Source organism: Cantharellus anzutake (genome assembly GCF_015039405.1).
Source record: "Cantharellus anzutake strain C23 chromosome Unknown EI90scaffold_27, whole genome shotgun sequence".
NCBI classification, from domain to species: Eukaryota; Fungi; Basidiomycota; class Agaricomycetes; order Cantharellales; family Hydnaceae; genus Cantharellus; species Cantharellus anzutake.
In genome coordinates this window covers 270,693-288,374 of record NW_024066977.1, presented here as the reverse complement: position 1 = coordinate 288,374, position 17,682 = coordinate 270,693, and the positions used below count along the sequence as shown (strand labels likewise).

At 48.6% G+C, this 17,682-nt stretch overlaps 3 protein-coding genes across 3 annotated transcripts; 2 read left to right on the top strand and 1 right to left on the bottom strand.

The window, feature by feature from the left end:
* Positions 1 to 1,771: 1,771 nt before the first annotated feature.
* On the top strand, positions 1,772 to 5,194 carry EI90DRAFT_3060493 (uncharacterized protein). Its single transcript, XM_039060494.1, has 13 exons — positions 1,772 to 2,006; positions 2,056 to 2,259; positions 2,310 to 2,570; positions 2,639 to 2,687; positions 2,736 to 2,848; positions 2,910 to 3,103; positions 3,163 to 3,372; positions 3,434 to 3,788; positions 3,842 to 3,969; positions 4,021 to 4,082; positions 4,142 to 4,257; positions 4,327 to 4,398; positions 4,453 to 5,194. Exons 1-13 carry the CDS (start codon positions 1,950 to 1,952, stop codon positions 4,879 to 4,881), a joined length of 2,250 nt encoding a protein of 749 aa, XP_038915455.1. The 5' UTR covers positions 1,772 to 1,949; the 3' UTR covers positions 4,882 to 5,194.
* Positions 5,088 to 8,385, bottom strand: EI90DRAFT_3060489 (Alpha/Beta hydrolase protein). The gene is made up of 13 exons (XM_039060493.1): positions 8,017 to 8,385; positions 7,865 to 7,914; positions 7,565 to 7,715; positions 7,437 to 7,500; positions 7,186 to 7,374; positions 6,855 to 7,102; positions 6,466 to 6,776; positions 6,242 to 6,398; positions 6,075 to 6,149; positions 5,938 to 5,991; positions 5,795 to 5,855; positions 5,518 to 5,705; positions 5,088 to 5,441 (listed from the first exon to the last, which is right to left on the bottom strand). Exons 1-13 carry the CDS (start codon positions 8,159 to 8,161, stop codon positions 5,380 to 5,382), a joined length of 1,755 nt encoding a protein of 584 aa, XP_038915454.1. The 5' UTR covers positions 8,162 to 8,385; the 3' UTR covers positions 5,088 to 5,379.
* Positions 8,386 to 16,356: 7,971 nt separating this feature from the next.
* Positions 16,357 to 17,595, top strand: EI90DRAFT_1184623 (uncharacterized protein). The gene is made up of 2 exons (XM_039051552.1): positions 16,357 to 17,404; positions 17,477 to 17,595. Exons 1-2 carry the CDS (start codon positions 16,846 to 16,848, stop codon positions 17,494 to 17,496), a joined length of 579 nt encoding a protein of 192 aa, XP_038915453.1. The 5' UTR covers positions 16,357 to 16,845; the 3' UTR covers positions 17,497 to 17,595.
* Positions 17,596 to 17,682: the final 87 nt, after the last annotated feature.

The window sequence follows — 17,682 nt, the reverse complement described above, 5'->3', positions numbered from 1 at the left end:
GAGAAACACCATTGAGTCAAACCCTTGACCCTCAGTGTTGTTCCTCTTTTCATCTCCCTTTGTCTCCTTTCATCCTACCCTCGCTCCTTTTGATTCCGGACCCCTCCTTATATACAATGTACATAGTAACTTGTAACCTCAGTCCAAAATCAACATGAATTCCCCCAAGAGACTTTCCCTCTGCTAGATCTGAAATTAGGGACCCCTAGGACAACCAGCAATGGCACAGCGCTCCGCCTGAGTCGCTGAGGCCGAGGTCCTTCCATGCTAAGTCTCCAATTCCATTCCGGAGTCGTCCGAATCCGCCCCATTCTAACAGGTTCAGTCCGAAATCGACCTGAAATGCCCCCTAGAGACTTCCTGCTCACCTACTGTGAAATTAAGGACCAAATGGACAAACAGCAATGGCACAGCGCTCTGCTTGAGTCGCTGAGGCCAAGGTCCCTCCACGCTAAGTCTCCGATTCCACTCCAGAGTCGTCTGAATCCGCCCATCTCTAACAATCTCGCTTTATCTCACTGTTTACAGAACCTTTGTCTTGTCTTCCACCTTTTGTTGTGTCTCCTTTCTCGTTTGCCTGGGGCTTGACTCTGCCCCTTCATTTTCTTGTACCCTTTCCTGTCCACTGTATTGTTGCAATTTGACCACATGTGACATGGTGCAGAGTCCAACGAGCAAAGCAAGCTCTAGTCAGCAAAAGTGACAACATTTACGTAATTTTGAGGCCTAATGGGAGCACATACAAGTTTGCATCCCAAAGGTTGATCCCCCTTTGGCGAGTATCACCCATAAACATACAACACAAGTGAATGCCAGTGTCCTGTGAACCAAGGGTCGATCTGCAAAAACAATATTGAAAGGCTGACAAAGAAGCGAAGGGGCAAAAAGAAACTGCAGTTTAAACACTTACCTTGGTAGTACCTGTTGGAAATCATTGTGGTTAACGATGATCTATTTACCTTATTAGTTTGTCTGACGCGGTGTTGATGGGATCACCGCTGATACCCTTTTCTGCCTACTCTTTCTGTTCTATGCATTAACCCTTGCCGACGACCATGTGTCGCGATTGCAAGCGATATTAGTACTTGTTGTATAAATGGCGTGGGGTGCTAGGTTTTTTCCCTTTCCCTCAGTTCTCAAGTTAGAGACTGAGGTGATATCCCTTTTGTTGTTTTTAACTTTTGTATAACTGACTGTACTCTCCGTGTTATAGTCCGTGCGTACAGGTAAAGAGTTACAATGTTATTAGTTCTCAAGTTAGAGACTGAGTCCGTGCGTACAGCTCTATTAATCATTTCAGTACCGCCATTCCATTTTTTCAACTACATAGCCAAAGCCTTTGTCCCTGCCAAAATCGTTCGTCTATAGCAATGACTATCCAACCCGATTCCAGACGCAACCACACGAAACCCATGACACAGACACAGGTGTATAAGCATGCGATAATAACGCGAGTAGTAAACATCTCAACCTTCATCCGAATGAAAATTTCGAATAAACGCGTGAATGTCATCGTCATCCACAGGTGAGATAGACTTGATTTTTGGCGTTTGGATGGATGAGAGCAGGAGCAGATATTAAGCGTTCTCGGCAGAGAGCTGGACCTTGGGGAGATCGATTCAAGTTTGCCTGGATCCCGCTTTGTAAGACTCGATCCAATAAATTTTCCAGCCCCAGATCGCGTCCTCCGAGCACTCCATCATATATTTGTAAAAACCCCGCGCGAGAATATACTGTCACGAAGCTCTAGCACTACCATGAGAGTCAACGTTATAAGTGAACCAAAGTTTGAGCTTACGTTCTTCTCCGTCAGCAGAAGGAGCTCATTTTCCGCACGCACCTGAACGACTAGTCATTGTGCTGATGGCTGCTGCGTGACTTATGGGCTACTCGCTTCCGCAGATGGCAGTGCTAACTGTTTCTTGTTTCCACCACCATTACATTCGTTCATGGGAGGCCCTACGCTGCGTTCAAGATACGCATTGACTGTAGAGAAGTTGCTGAAAGTAGGTCCCTGCGAAAGCCCCACTCACTGGCACTAAGATTGAATTGCAGGGTTGTACCATCGAACACATCCCTACTCGTGTCCGCCTTTCACAATCTTCTTTTCTCCTCCATTCACCGTACCCAGGGCTTTCTCAGGATGTCATATCCCAATCATTTTGGGTTGATTTCTTCTCACTTGATGTGGACAAGGAATTTTTGAAAGCCAGGATATCTGCGCTTCACAAAGACGATCTGATTGAGCCTGCCATCAAGGTGAAAAGTTAGGCCAGGCTGTAATTCCCTGTTAATGCGTCAAAATACAGAAAAATACTAGTTCTATGTTTGTAAACGCGGTCCTGGTGATGGCCATCCCATCACTACCTAACCCTGGCACGGAACAAAACACCAGTTCTTTGGGAAGAAGTCCCACCGAGCCTTCCCACCTTGAGATAGAAGTCATGCAGCGGCATGCTGCCGAGACCCTGCTGATATTCATTCCATCGATTCTGAACAAAGGGTTAACGGGTGGGGAAATCCTGGAAATCTTCTCGGGTGATTTTGGGAAAAGTGATGCAGTGTTCAAGGTGCCTTTTGCATTTTAATTTCAAGGACTCCCTCAAACTAGTTCCACTTCTGGCGTGTTCTATGTCAGGCTTTTGTTTCCGAGCTGAAACAGGCATGGCAGCATGCCAATGTACCAGGTAGGGACCCTTTTGAACAGTGGACTGGCGACCGCTCACAGTTGATAGATGATACCACCTATCATTGTCTGCAAATTGGGCTTAGATTTGTTTGCAGCATCAATCAACTGAGTCCGAATGCGTATTTCCTTACTGATGATCTCTATCCAACTATTAAAAAGGTATAGGATCCCAACACTAGGCGTTTCCAGGCCTAATTGATTGACTCGGGTAGTCATTCAGGTCCTGGAACTTCCTAACCAGCGTGAAGAGTCCGTCTGGTCCGCTTCACTCCTCCTTGGCGTTCTGTCAAATTACCACAAAACGGATGCAGCAAACTTGAACCCAGTTCTTTCCCGCATTGCTGGGGAACGAGATGATGGGTTTATGCGTCAGATATGTAGGCTGACACAAGGGTTTATTGATAAAGCCATAGAGTATGCCTATTACTAGGTGTCGTCTCCTGAATACATACTCATTCGTAGCTCCCTGATAGATCGTATCAGAGGGTTTTAGATGATTCCCCTTCGAGTGTTACGTCCTCTCTCGCCAGTGTCCTGAACGTTTTCACCCCTAAGCAAGATGCGAAAGGACTGAGCGCCTTTGGCATATCCAACCCTTTCCCTATTATTGGGGGGTCGAGGGACAGGGGCACTAGTGCGGAAATGAGCCAGAAGGTGCAAACTAATGGCGACTTCAGCTCACAGTGAGATATACACTTGTGAATTCTATCGGAGCATCTCAGCTGAGAAGTATGTTATCCCTAGGCCTGATCTAACATCTGCTGTGCTTTTTACCTTGTATCAGTATATTCAGTCCAACCCATCGTTCCGCCTAATCTGTGTCCAGTCCGTGGTGGCGGCACCCTCCCTAAATTTGAACAGTCACCCGGCTCTGCTCCCGTTGACTGTACCTAGTGCTAAAGCGAAGAACCCATTACCCTGGGTGGCCCACATTCTGTCCCTTGGCTCATACATTCTAACTCACTCCACTTCATCCGGATTGCCTCGTCCTGCGGCGTACGCTCATCTCATGCTGCGCATTATACATACGTTAGTCGAGGATCCTTCGGTATGCAAATTTCTCTGTGTGCAGAACTTCTCGGTCCGGTTGTGTCGTCAGGTATGACACTGTTTATTTCGGACTTTGGGGCCAGGGCGATATTTTGGTATTAGCGTGTTCCATTTCTCCCTCTTCCTCCTAAAAGAGAAGGCCGCAGGGCTGGATTCGAAACTGTGCTGGATTGTTGTTTGATATGGTTGCAACATAACCTTCACAAACAATTGCAAACGCACTCATTCATGTATGAGATTTGTTCCGCGCAAAGCTGATGCAGCTCTGACATTCCTCCTAGCCTATGTGTGCAGAGTCTGTTAAGGAGTTTGCGTTTTCTCGCTGAACAGCGAATAAGGCTCGGTAAGTTTGAGATAGTTGGCTTTGAGAATTCATCCGACGTTTTCAACCCATTGCTCCAGAGTATACTTGGGAAGAACTCTGGCGATCATTGCTAGCCCTGCTTGGGTTCATTTTCAGAAAGATAGGCAAGGAGGGGATGAACTCAGATACCAGATTACGAGAGCTTGACATGCTGGTGAGTAGGAGAGCACTCCCAATTAGCCTTGCTGTGATTGAGAAGCTGTGCTTGTGCCACTCCATAAAGGTCATTCGTGCGCTTGCTTACGCAGTTGCGGCTGACTTTCTTCCGGGACAAAAGGACGTCTGTCAATTGATCGTGCGCCCTTTCCTTCGTTTTGCGTTTGGAAAATTGGACCTCATCATTCATTAGTATCATATCACTACGTCCTCTCAAACCATTTTATCCCAACGCACACTCCTGGACTCGACATCTGACCTTTCCCACTCTGGTTCCTCAAGGACCAGTTTCCACGTACGCACCAAAACAACTTTAGAGGTCCATACTCGAGCATGTCTATCCACCCTCGAACGTACAACCAATTTTTTCCTGGCAAAGATCGCAGAGGAGGATACACGAAGTACGAGTGCTGTGATGAGATGCATTCAGCGAGAAGTTGAGAAAGCTGCGAGGGACGGGAAGGGTGTTATTGACTTTGGAATGAGCACAAGGAGTGAAGGAGAGAGCGTGAACATTTTGGAGGAGGGGTTTTTCGCTGGGTTTGACGCTCGGATTCGAGAGGAAGTGGATTCTGATGTCGGTTTCGTGGAATGGGCGTGTGCCGATGGGCTAAAACTTTGACTGTCCAGAGGACAGGCCATTTGCATATTAACGGAACGCCATTAGATGTAACCAAGGTATATGAGAGATTCGATTTTCATCCATCTGCTGGTCTCGGAGTTCAAGTAGCAGGAGACTCTAATGCATCTGTAACTCTTTTTCTTTTTCTTTTTTCGGTTCTTTCCTGCAAAACGCTTCTCATACATTGTTTTCGCAGTACTGTGAAGGACCACTGCAGTGACGGGAAACGTCCATCAACACAACATGGACGTAAAATCCAAATCACGGCTTCAAACAAAGAGCTTGTACTGTAGAATCATGGGGAAAATCAGAGAAGGTTCACGTTCGAGCATTAGGACTATCGTCAGTACACAGTCGGTGATAACATAGTACGGAAGAATTTAAGAGGCAGAACACGACGCAATGGCTCGATAGGGTGCCGGTAAGGGTTCGGTACTGAAGGCGTTTGAGGGAAAGGAGAGGGAAGGGGGGAACGAGCCTGGCGAAGAAAACCAACAATCAGTTGATGACCCAATCGCACTTCCCAACCGCCACACGATCCAGCTGATCCCAATAGTGAACTGTAGCACCAGCGCGAAAAGGGGCAGGGGGATCAGCATCGCAGAAATTGGGGGGGGCAACAGCTTGTCCACTCACCAGTACAATGAGCGATCAACCGTCCAATTATCGGAATCTTTTGCAATATCTTTCCTTTCAGTTCACGCGCCACTTCGCCATACTGGGCCAAACGCTCAGCTCGTTGTTTAGCAATCTCTCCCTTGGTAAAAGCAGAGTCGAGGTGGACGATCGTCCCGAAGGCGATGTGATTACCCGTTACATTCGAGCTATGAAATAAGAAGGTGGGGCAAAAAAAAAAGGAACAGGAAAAGGTTCATTAGTTATCACTGAAAGGAAAAGATTTTTTTTTCTTTACTTGTAAGGTTTATCACGCATCTTAAGTTCCGTCCCCAAGTGGGCAAATGCAAAGCCATTATCTAAAGCAAGCGCGAAGAAAACGAGATCAACAAATCCCCAATGTGTAGCAAAAAAAAAAAGAGCGCTAGGAATAATACGTACTGGGGGAGATTTGGAACCCGTCGTAATCTCCCAATTCAGGCAAACAAGTGGCCACTACAAGAGTGAAAATCCCCCCATCGTCAGACCCTCTAACATTTTTTTTTACGAAGTCCCCAAGAAACAAGGAATGAACGTACCAGCGTCTCCATTCGATGTAATACGCCACATAGTCTTAATCCCCTTCGAATCATTGAACATTTTCTCGTTGAACACTGAATTGAATAGAAAGCCTCGTCAGTCTTCCATCCCATCCTATCCAAAAACAAAGAGGGGAACTACTAGTCATACACCACAACTAACTCACCTCCAACAGAAGATCTATCGCAAAGGATAGGAGCCGCAAACAAGTACGGATTCCGAAGTTCTATTTCTTTCGGCAAGTCGTCATTCATAAGCATACGGGTATACACGAGTGAGGCCGTCGCACATCCCAACGAATGTCCCGTGAACCAAAGGTTAATCTACAAAGAAATGACATTCACGATTGATAAACAATTCCAAGGGGAGAGAAGAAAAAACACATCTCACCTTGACATCATCCCCATATCCATTCCTCTTCCTCAGCCACTTCGCCAAAGCCTTCGTCCCCGCCAATATCGTATCATAAGGTCTAAAGTTCCCCAACTCGCTCACATCCTCAGGAAACACCCTCTCCTTGAATCCCTTGTGAACTTTGTTAAACAGATGCACATGCATCCCCACGGGAACCATGAACGCGTTGAGATCCGATAACCATTCTCCGAATTCGATGGGACCTGTGCCTTTGAAGGAAAGGATGATCCAATTGGAGTTGGGATCCCAGAATAGACCAGCGAAGGCCGAGGACGTGTTGTTCAGTTCTAACGGGTACGGTGGGGGGAGGAAAAGGATGTTTGAGCAATGAGTAGATAGATAAGAGGGGATAAATCCACGCTCACCCGAAACAGGTTCGAAATCGATCTCAAACCTCGCACAAAACTCCCTAATCTTCCTATCCCCTTTACTATCCAACGCCTGACTTACATCATCACTTGTCTGCTTCCCAAACAAATGCTCCAAAAGCCTTCCCGGAGAAGGGTCCAAGTTTGTCGGGATATATGGGTTTGGTTCGTTCGAAGCGGTCAGAGCGACGGCATCTCGAATCGCGTCGCTATCGTGTTCGTAAACGATGGAGGCTATTTGTAGTCTAGTGTTATAGTCATCAGTTTTCGTTTCTTCGACCTGTCAGATATAGCCCTGGCCCCTCCCCAGGAGTGAAACTTTACTCACGTCAACTTTGCGATATCTAAATTAAAGAACCTTTTTTTCGTTTCATCCTTCTGTTCCTTAATGTCCACACTCAGCGCTTTCTTAGCAGCAGCCGCTTGTTCTTGAGTGAGTGCATAAAATAAGGAAGGATTGAGGACATTAACGAGACCCAGTCCTCCGCCGAATTTGGTAGACAAGAAGTAGTAGAGTCTAATTGGAAGGAGGGGGTGGGGGATATTAGTGACTCGGAATGAAAGAGTGATCGGACGTACCGGACAACAGGAGGGAGATGGGCAGCTAAACAGCAGATGAGAACTATCAGCAGGAGCACCGTTCCTGAACAGTCGAAGAGGAGTCAAGAATCTATCACCGAGGTACAAGGCTCGAAGATTTCACTCACCACCAACCGCAAAGAATAAGAGCGAGAGCGCATCCAACAAATTGAGTCCACCAAAGAGGATGGAATAACAGACGGAGGTCCATGTTTGGTATAGGTAGCGGATGTAACGAGTGATTTCGAGGGAGACAAGGAAGAGGTAATTTCCGGCGGCCTGTTTTGTTGGTTAATGTGTCATCGGAGAGGTGATTATGGGCACGCGCGGACAAGCGTGTGGTGTGACGGAGGATGGAAAGAGGTGAGAATGAGAAAGTTAAGGGAAGGATGTGAGCGATCATCGGAGGGATCAAAACATATACTTACGTTGTACTTAACGGTTCGTTTGTGAATGTCACTCTGCGAAAGACCAACGACTAATCATCCGCATCCAGTTTCCAAAAACCACACAAGAGCAATAACAGAGACAGACATGTATAAGCGCGCGATTATAATGCTAGCAGTAGACGCATTCTCACCTTCACCTAAACGGAGGTTGCGAAGGGTCGAGTGAATATCATCATCTCCATCGGTAGGGAGCGGCGGTTTGTTATCGTAGACTGGCTTTTTGACAGTGGTAGGGTTGGTACTAGAGTCCAGATGGTTGGCGCTAGGAGGAGACATTGTAGGAGTTTGGTGGTTGCGAGTGAGGAGCTGGTTGAGATTCGCGAGGTGGATATGATGTCCCCATTGTTATAAGCCCCCAAGGAGATCAGGAATCAACTAGCAAATTTATTTAAAATTATCCATCCATAAGAGAATGAAACTCGTTCGGTGTTCGTGGTTCGTTTGCAAACCGGAATCCTTTCTCCGTACCGAGTAAGGTGGTTGTGGCGTCCAACTTCAAGAAGAATCCCACGATGGGAGCACGTGCAGAAGCCCCATTTTGGATTCACTCAATTGACTATTTTTAGATGATCACATGATCTGGCTGGCACGGCTGTCACCTTAACTGTCAGGAATATTAAGGAACAGATTCTTATGTAATCAATCATACCTCGGTCAGGTAACGGCTGCCCAGGTTAACATTGCAGGCCTATGTACAACTTGGTAACGCTGAAAACGAGTGGAATGGGCAACTATATTATGATCCCTTTGTATTAATTACATAAGAATCCGTTCCTTAACGGAAATGTGGATATGTCTCCGCACACACATGCACGCATCCCTTATGACTTTTACTACCCCTAATTGAACTTCCGCGTTCCTACAAAGCTGGTCGCCCTGCGGAGCAAAATATATTGTACAGGTCAATTGCACCAGGGTAAGTATCATCCTATCAACATCAAGATTATGTATATATGTAATGTCGACCGCCTCTACGGAGGGCATTCTCATCCATCTACTTTAGTACAGGCTGGGATCCTGCCTATCTCATCTCATCCAGGGGTTTGACGATCCGGTTTCCCAAGGATGGGAGTACTCCTTCCTGTTGTAATCACGAGTCACGGAACCGGACACAGCCGGTGTTTATGTGGAGGACTATGTGGAGGGAATTACTAATTCCGTAGTCGCACAGGAGTTACCTTAACAGGCCGCTCCGCAATAGATTTACATTGTATATAAATACGCACAGACGGCGTTGACAAAAATCATCAGATTTTACCTTAGCTTACATCTGGTCTCACGAGTGTTACCGCTGAGGTAGCGGATTACCTTATACGGAATCCCTACGTTACAAGACTTCCGGTACCAGAACCCTCGTGACTGCCAAAGATCGATAACTGTGCATCTTGGTCAGCTTTCGCTTGGTGGTCTTCATCGTTCCACTAGTGATACTAAGCGCGCTGCCATCACAACCGTTTCCACACTGAAGTTGTAAATCAGCAGGAGGAAGACTAGAGCGCGGTGTCTAGAGCGCGATGTCAAACGGGGTTATATGTTAGGCAAGATGTAAACTATGTACAATCTATAAGGTTGAGGACTTACCTAGAGCGCGATGTCAAACGGGGTTGAGCATCGCACTCAGGTAATCCTCGCTCTTTTATGTCTATCTAACTATACAACAAAGCGGATAACAAAGGTGAAACTAGCGCCTCCGGCGCTTTGTGTGACTAAGGGTTTGCCACACGGCAACGCTTTGCCTGCAGCTCCGCCTCCCCTTTGTCCTCGTGTGGCGTCGGGCTGCCACATCAACACTCCCCCACAGCCTGACGTCCACACCTTCTCTAGGCCGCATACTCCATCCCCATCATCAGGCAGAAGCGTTCGTGCTTCACCTTTGCAAGGGACTTGGTGAGAACATTGGCCGTCATATCGTTGGTCCCTACGAGCTTGAGGCTGACTGTCCCATCCGCGATACATTCCCTGATGAAATGGTATCGTACATCGACATGCTTCGTGGCAGCATGGTTGACGGGATTTCGAGCAAGTAGATCTGCAGCGTGATTGTCAATGTGTAAGATTGTTGGCCCGGCAATGCCTTCATGTAGTTCCTCGAGAAGTCGTCGCAGCCACACCAGTTCCTTTGCTGCTTCCGCTGCTGCGATGTATTCTGCATATGTTGATGAGTCAGCTATGTTAGTCTGCTGCTTCGACATCCAGGAGATTGCTCCCCCAGACAACAAGAAGACATTTCCTGAGATCGACTTCCGGTTCATTGCATCATTCGCCCAGTCCGCATCCGTGTACCCCACGAGTTCCCCTCCCCCTGCTGTGTATACTATCCCCCGGTTCATAGTGCCCGCAAGATACCTGAATATATGTTTGATCCCCTCGATATGTTCACGTCCGAATGTCACCGCGAAAGGAGAGAGTGCCCGAACAGCAGCACAGATATCTGGTCGAGTTCCCAGAGCGGCATACATTAGTGAGCCAATCACTTCGAGGTAAGGGTATGAGGAAACCCTAGAGTGGTCTTCCATGCAGGCGGGTTTGTATTGAGCTCTCGTGGGTAGTGGTGTAAGGGCAATGTGGCAGTCGGTCATTTTGAAACGCGCTAAGATGTCCTTGATGTACTGGGACTGGTCGATTGACAGTGTCCCTGCTGCGATGTCCTGGTGGACTCGAATTCCAAGTATCCATGAGGCCTCACCGCAACTAGATACTTTGAAGCGCGAGCTTATCGAGTCTTGAATGGATGTCAGGAGGTTTTCGTCATTTCCGGCTAGGAGCTTGTCATCGACGTATACTGGGATAATGATGATTGATCGACCTCGTTTGAAGACGAAGACAGAATGGTCAGCATGTGTCCGTTGGAAACCCAGTTGGATGAGAAAATCATGTAGCGTGGCGTACCACTCCCTTCCCGCTTGCTTTAGACCGTAAAGACCCTTCTTCAACTTGGCCAGCTTGTGTTCCTCCCCCTTTTCCTCATATCCCTTGGGTTGCCGCATGTAGATATCTTCAGATAGGGTGCCATTCAGGTATGCAGACTTGATGTCCATCTGGTGGACTCTCCACCCATGGCGAGCACAAATGGCAAGAAAGACTCGTAACGACGCGGATTTGACAACCGGGGCGAAAGTCTCAGAATAGTCAATACCTTCACGTTGGCTAAACCCTTGGGCAACCAACCGCGCCTTGAAGCGAGTGACTTCCCCGTTGGCGCCCCACTTCTTCTGCAGGACAAAACGGCACCCAACGACGTTTCGGATATCAGGCGTTGGTTCAACGAGCTTCCACGTCCCAGCTTCTTTAATCGCTGCCAGTTCCTCCAGAATGGCCTTGTGCCACAGATCACATTCAGGCCCAGCAAGTGCTTCGCGCAAAGATGGGGCATCTGGGAGATCTGTATTGTTAGCTAGTACTGTGCTGGTCAGATGGACCTCATCTAGGGCTATGTCCAGGACATCTTCAAGCTCGACAGTTGCTGCCACAGGCACATCATTCCAGAGATCCTCGTAGACATTGGCAATCAGTTCCTTTCGTCGGCCATGTGGTCCGTATTCGGATGGATCAAAACGATGTGGTGGACGACGCACCCTGGCTGGTCGATTGTGGTGAGTAGGAGGGACAGGCGGAACATGTGATGCATCAGGTGCTGTGTCAACTGGACCATCGTGACTTGTAGGAGAGTCCTCGGCGGTTGCCGGTGTCGAACGACTCTCAGGACTCACCTCCGCATCGCTGTCCGAGTCACTCTGTGCCGATTCGAAGAACACACGTGCTGCTGCCTTTGCTTCTTCCCGGAAAATTGGCGCACGTACAACCTCAACTTTGTGAGTGATTGGGTCATATGTCCTGTACCCACTACAGCCTTTGGGGTAGCCCAAGAACTTCACCAATTTTCCGCGCTCCCCCAGCTTTAGCGCTCCTAGATCTTTTGGTCTATGGATGAAAACATTGGCATACCAAACCCTCATGTGAGAGACATTGGGTTTCTTTCCATAGAGTCGTTCAAAAGGGGTGATTCTATCAGAGCGACTATCCACCGTGCGGTTGATTGCATAGGTAGCAGTCGCGAGGGCATCTGCCCAGAGAAAATCGGGTGCATGTGCATCCTTCATCAGGGTGCGCCCTTTGTCCAGAATCCTCCTGTTTGTCCGTTCCGCGACACCATTCTGTTCAGGGGTATGAGGGACCGTCAACTCCACACCGATTCCTTTCTCTGCGCAATACTTCTCCAGAGCTCCATTCACATATTCTCCCCCTCGGTCAGTCCTCAGTATTTTGACATGTGTCCCAAACTGGTTCGCAAAGAAGGTGTCCATCTTGGCAAACCAAGGGGTAAAGTCTGACTTTAGCGCACAGGGATAAAACCAGGTAAAGTTCGTCCTGTCATCAACCAGTGTGCAAAAGTACTGTTTCTTCCCAAGCGATAGGACTTCCATCGGGCCACAAATATCCGAGTGTACTCGGCCAAAGCGTGTGGTTGCAATGTCATGGCCCTTTGCGAAAGAACCCCTCACCATTTTCCCCCTGATGCAGGCTTCGCAATCAAAGTCTTCAGACTCATCCCGGGTTCCATCAACACCGAGCACAGCCCCTTCCTTGATCATGGTGCGAAGTGATTCCTTCCCCGGGTGGGCCAGTCGCTTGTGCAAGAGGTCAAAAGAAGGTGCAGTGGTCATTGCGGCTGGTCCATTATCTAGCTGAGAGGCCTTGGGAGATGACAACTGTGGTTGGTTTAGGTAGAACAATGGCCCCAACTCTGTTAGCGACTCGGCGATTAAGGTTCCTGTCAGAGACCAGATTTTAAGATGAAGGAATGTCTCCGTAACGGAGGGCTTTGGCCTCAGCGACTTCTGCCAGGAGCGCTGTGCCTAGTGACACGTCCGTGCCCTAACTTACTGACTGGCACTTAGAACCTAGTGGGGGTAACTCTAGTTGATTTATCTGCTGGGGCGTAACCTATGTACAAGTAGTGTATATATATGGTTACAGCGGAGACGGTTCCGCAATTGGTGGAGCCGGACGGAGCGGAGCTAACGGGGTTAAGACATTAGCCGACTGAATATTACCGATGAGTCGGTTCGCGGGGTTAGCGGAAAGGCAGGCGTTAACCCAGAAACGGAAAGGAGGGATAAGCCCGAAGGTGGAACCTGCAGGGCAGGCGAGTGTATTGCCCAGCGGAGGCGGGAGTGCGCTAGCGGACGTCGGAGCTGTCCGGAAGTCTTCGGGGCTCCGTACTTAGGGAGGCGTAGGTAATAAATTGAAATGAAGGGGTGGTGGTCATCGAGGGGCACCGGGAGGTTTGCAGAATACGGGGGCTCCGAGGTTGGTGAGGGGGGAGCGGAGTTAGAACGGAGGGGTCGGAGAGCCCGGAAGTCAATGGCCGGGAATGGATATGACAGTTCCAGACTTCGAGATTTTGCAGGTGTTGGTTCCCTCATCAAAGGTTACTCGTATTCCACGGCAGATCAAGACCCGGCAGGAGAGAAGACCGTAAGCCAGTTCAGGCACATACTGTACTTCCAAGACTTTGCGATGGACAATCTTTCCATTTGCGGTGCAGGGGATCAAGACTGTTCCCTGTCCAAGTGAGGGGATTGTACTGGCATTGCCAAGCCGGATGTGTCGCGGGGTAGTGAAAGGTGTGTAATCAAGAAATTCCGTCCTGTTTGGGCAGAAATGGTTGCTGCAGCCAGAATCCACAATCCACGCTTTTACGGTATCCGTGGGTTTGTCCGCTACCAGGGCAGTGTCAGTGATGTATTCAGCACACATGGAGCTAACACTGTTCTTAGGTCTGGCAGTGGGAGGTTCGTTCCCCAATGCGGTGGCACACATGGCCATCTCAATGCCTGCTGGCATGGTACTGACAGTACTGACAGTAGTAACGTTGGCACTGCCATTTTGTTCTGCGGCTTTCTTTTCCCGGTACGCATCCTTTTCTTCTTGCGTTGCGGTACATTTAGAACGAATGTGGCCTGTCTGTCCACACTTCCAGCAAGTCTGCCGGGAGAGCCAGATGGGGTCATTTGGGTCCTTCCTCTTCCCTTTAGGTCGTTCCCCCTCAGCAGCGAGTGCCTTCGGGGTTTGGAGTGAGTCGGATTTGGTCCCCAGGTTCTCTCCCGCTGCGCGTGCACGACGTTCATCGGCTTGTACCCTTCTCTTGAGATCATCCAAGTTCCACTTCACACCCTTTGGAAGAGGAGTATCAAGGAGCATTGTTTGTAGTGTACGCATGCAGGGTGGGAGTGTATGGATGAGGCGCATGGCGATCGAACGATTTCCAATGCGGTCCTCGTTGTCAGTGACTTCCTTGTTGACCAGGTAGGCAAAATTGATAAGGGCTGTCAGGTATTCTGAAACTGAGTTGTAGTCGCTGAGCTTAGCGTTGTCATAGCTCTGTCTGGCATAGAATTCCGCTGTGGATCCAGAGTCCTCATATTCATCCTTGAGGGCCTTGAACAGGACGGCAGCGGAGCTTTTCCTGTGTGGAAAGGCATTGCGTTGGATTGATTCATCAAGTGAGAGCCAGATCCTTCGACGAGCATTCCGATCCCCAATTACCCAATCTTGGTGTTCAGTTACTTTGGACGCATCAGGAGCTGTGGTGTTGCTGCCTTCAATGAAGTCCCAGGTGTGGTCCATGGCTATTTCGAGGTTCCCAGACCACAGGATCCAGTCATCTCGTCCTTTTAGTTTGGGGATGGTAAGAACGGCCTTGTCAATGGCAGAATCTTTGAGCAGGGCGGTAGTCATGGTTCTTCAGTGTTACAACCAGAATAGAAGTGCGGCGAGTCAGAACTGGGCAGTCGTTTCAGACAAAAAAGTTCAGCAGTGCCGGGCGGTGGGTGTGGCGAGTCAGAACTGGGCAGTTGTGTCAGACAACAGTTCAGCGGTGCCGGGCGGTAGGCTTTGCGCAGTGCTGGGGTAGAGTTGTACTGGGCTGATAACCTGTAAATCAGCGGGAGGAAGACTAGAGCGCGGTGTCTAGAGCGCGATGTCAAATGGGGTTATATGTTAGGCAAGATGTAAACTATGTACAATCTATAAGGTTGAGGACTTACCTAGAGCGCGATGTCAAACGGGGTTGAGCATCGCACTCAGGTAATCCTCGCTCTTTTATGTCTATCTAACTATACAACAAAGCGGATAACAAAGGTGAAACTAGCGCCTCCGGCGCTTTGTGCGACTAAGGGTTTGCCACACGGCAACGCTTTGCCTGCAGCTCCGCCTCCCCTTTGTCCTTGTGTGGCGTCGGGCTGCCACATCAACAGAAGTCGTCTAGCTTGACACCGCCGTGCTTCTTCAATTAAATGGAGATACGGCAGCGGCCCAGGGGGAGCAAGTTCGCACGTGAATGACGGTCCAAGTGATGGTCTTGATGAGGATGAAGACAGGAACTAACGGGTTGCATGCGAAACTGTAATTGCCATTAGGGGGGCACATGAGAGTACATGAGTGATGAAACAAACATGTAGTAAAAGCGCAGTCTCACCTCAGTCAATCGTAGTTGAACTGGGGGAGACGAAAGGGAAAAATTGTTCACTGCTTTATAAGCAGTCGCCTCAATGGTGCACTGACTTTGGTAGCAGGAATACCAAGAAAGGAAATACAGCGCCGCAAGCTCAACATCACATTGTGAGTTGGTCACAGTGCACTATAACTCCCAAGAAAAACCAAGATTTTCAACAATATCTAAATATGTACTATCTTTAGTTATTCTACACTATTCAGCTTGAGACTGAGTTATACCACGCTAGTATTTTCTCAGTAACGACTCACCGAGCTGCAGGTATACCAAGTGTGGGGAAGTGGCGTTTAGTGGATGAGAAAAGACAGCCGGGCTAACGCTCCTCAGATCCGAACCTCTGCCGGGTGCCGATCAGATCTTGACAAGCCAAAGTTACGTAATTTCAAAACACATCTAGCCCCTTATTTCATTGTTTGTCTGTTAGTTAGTTTGTCTGATTGTTTTCCATATGTGCACTCTATCTAGGCAAACTAGTATATATACTTTGGTACCCAATGCATAACGCGGACTAGAATGAAATAATACTCAGTCTCGCGGTTGTGAACGCAATGAGAACTGAGGGCGTCAGCGAAGTAGACATCGAGCTTTTAAGCGTCGATTACTCGAATGTAACAGGAGTGAGAGTGAAGCGACCAATCGGTCGGAAAAAGGAAGATAAATGCTAAATAAACATAGAGTGATAAGACAGTAGAGACCGACTAGAAATAAACCTAACATCAATCATCGGGCGTCTCACCGAGATAATGTAGGTCGGGTATCCTTGCGCTAAAGCGTCGAACCAACCGTTGCTGTCTTACAACAATGCAAACTTCGTGAAGGAATTCATCGCGGGCGATCCCATTGGTGAGGAGTGTGACAGAGCCTCTTCCTCGGATCACATCTCCTTCGACCAGCTTGCAAATACTGTTTATGGATGGAATGAGCCCAACATGCCCAACGGATTCCCTTGGGGGAGATAGAAAGAAGTGGGAGAGCCTCAGGGTGGTCCGACCAAGGCGTCCTTGTGCGCAACTTGCGCCACTTGGACGTTAATTCGATGTTTTGTGAGCAAGAGCAAGAGCCTAATGAACTGCAGAGGGAGTTAAATCACTTCCTCACACGACGGTTACTCTGATGCATCGCAGCGATATTCAACCTGGGTCTTCGGGGGGCTGCATTTGGGGGACGAATTATGACATCATCTATGGTTGCATAGAATCACAAGCCACCGCGTTTTACAACCTTAATTTCTGCATCCGAAATAGCATATTTTACATTTCGACATAGCGTGTCGCGCGTGCGCGTCCACGACAAAAACTACGAGCTTGTACCCGGACCGACTGTCTTTTAATTTTCTCGACCGATAGACGTCCCTCCCTCACACTTGGTATACCCTTGACTCGCAGTCACAGTGGACCATTACTGATGCATGCATGCTTAGGATCATGTCTTTCACCGGAAGCCGATGGCCAGAGATTTTGCTCCGTGGCTTCAACGCCGCTCGTGTCGAAATTCCGCCGCACGAAGCTCGCTATCATGGTGTTTATTCAACTATGTTGTAGCGCAAAGAATGTTCACCCTCTGGGTGGTCCCCCAGTACAACCCCACTTCAAATGGTCCGCATCGAGCCGTAGAATGTTCCTTTCCAATCAACAGTTTCGGCCGGTTCTCTTTGTGGAGATTGAAGACGACAGATGGGTTAATTCATCTCATTTGCGCCAGAGGGCGGATGCCCAGATGCGCGAACGCTACGATCAGATGTTGCATAACTGCCCCATTCGTCTCCTGTATGGGTCAAGCCCGTTGGGACTTCGCTCCGCATCTATACTGGCAACAGGGAGACTGGCGCTGTTTCACCTCGCCTTGTCACCCGCAATACTCAACGTGTTTTGGGACCCGGATACTTGAGGGGGGCATGGAATATAGACATCTTGTCTCGGGCTGGATTCCGCAGTATCCAACGTACCTTTGCATATATCGAGGCGCAGCTTGGGCTTCTGGATATTGTCGCCACTCCATAGCGGGTTCGTCCATATCTTCAGCCTCTCTCTTCGTCTTTCATCCTTCCACGCTCAACTCTCACCAATTCTTTCCAGATCCCTTTTGCTGTTTTTGAGAGTACCCTTAGATGCCTCGTTCACCTTATTCCTTCAAGGTTTTTCCACAATGATTCTACGATTTACGAGCACTCACATTCTGAACGCTGATTGCATCATTCTTCCTTGAACACATGTGTACGACTGTGTAATTTCAAAATACGAGTTGAACTCCCTTCGGCTGGTTGGGAAACCGATAAGCGCGG

Excerpts from the sequence above, each read along its gene's own strand:
- EI90DRAFT_3060489 (XM_039060493.1), bottom strand. The coding sequence starts at position 8,161 with ATGTCTCCTCCTAGCGCCAACCATCTGGACTCTAGTACCAACCCTACC. Across the intron at positions 7,915-8,016 it reads CAACCTCCGTTTAGGTGAAG|TCGTTGGTCTTTCGCAGAGT; the intron begins GTGAGAATGCGT and ends GCGGATGATTAG. Across the intron at positions 5,992-6,074 it reads TACATCGAATGGAGACGCTG|TGGCCACTTGTTTGCCTGAA; the intron begins GTACGTTCATTC and ends TCACTCTTGTAG.
- EI90DRAFT_1184623 (XM_039051552.1), top strand. The coding sequence starts at position 16,846 with ATGGCCAGAGATTTTGCTCCGTGGCTTCAACGCCGCTCGTGTCGAAAT. Across the intron at positions 17,405-17,476 it reads TTGTCGCCACTCCATAGCGG|ATCCCTTTTGCTGTTTTTGA; the intron begins GTTCGTCCATAT and ends AATTCTTTCCAG.
- EI90DRAFT_3060493 (XM_039060494.1), top strand. The coding sequence starts at position 1,950 with ATGGGAGGCCCTACGCTGCGTTCAAGATACGCATTGACTGTAGAGAAG. Across the intron at positions 2,688-2,735 it reads GCAGCATGCCAATGTACCAG|ATGATACCACCTATCATTGT; the intron begins GTAGGGACCCTT and ends CACAGTTGATAG. Across the intron at positions 4,258-4,326 it reads TACGAGAGCTTGACATGCTG|GTCATTCGTGCGCTTGCTTA; the intron begins GTGAGTAGGAGA and ends CACTCCATAAAG.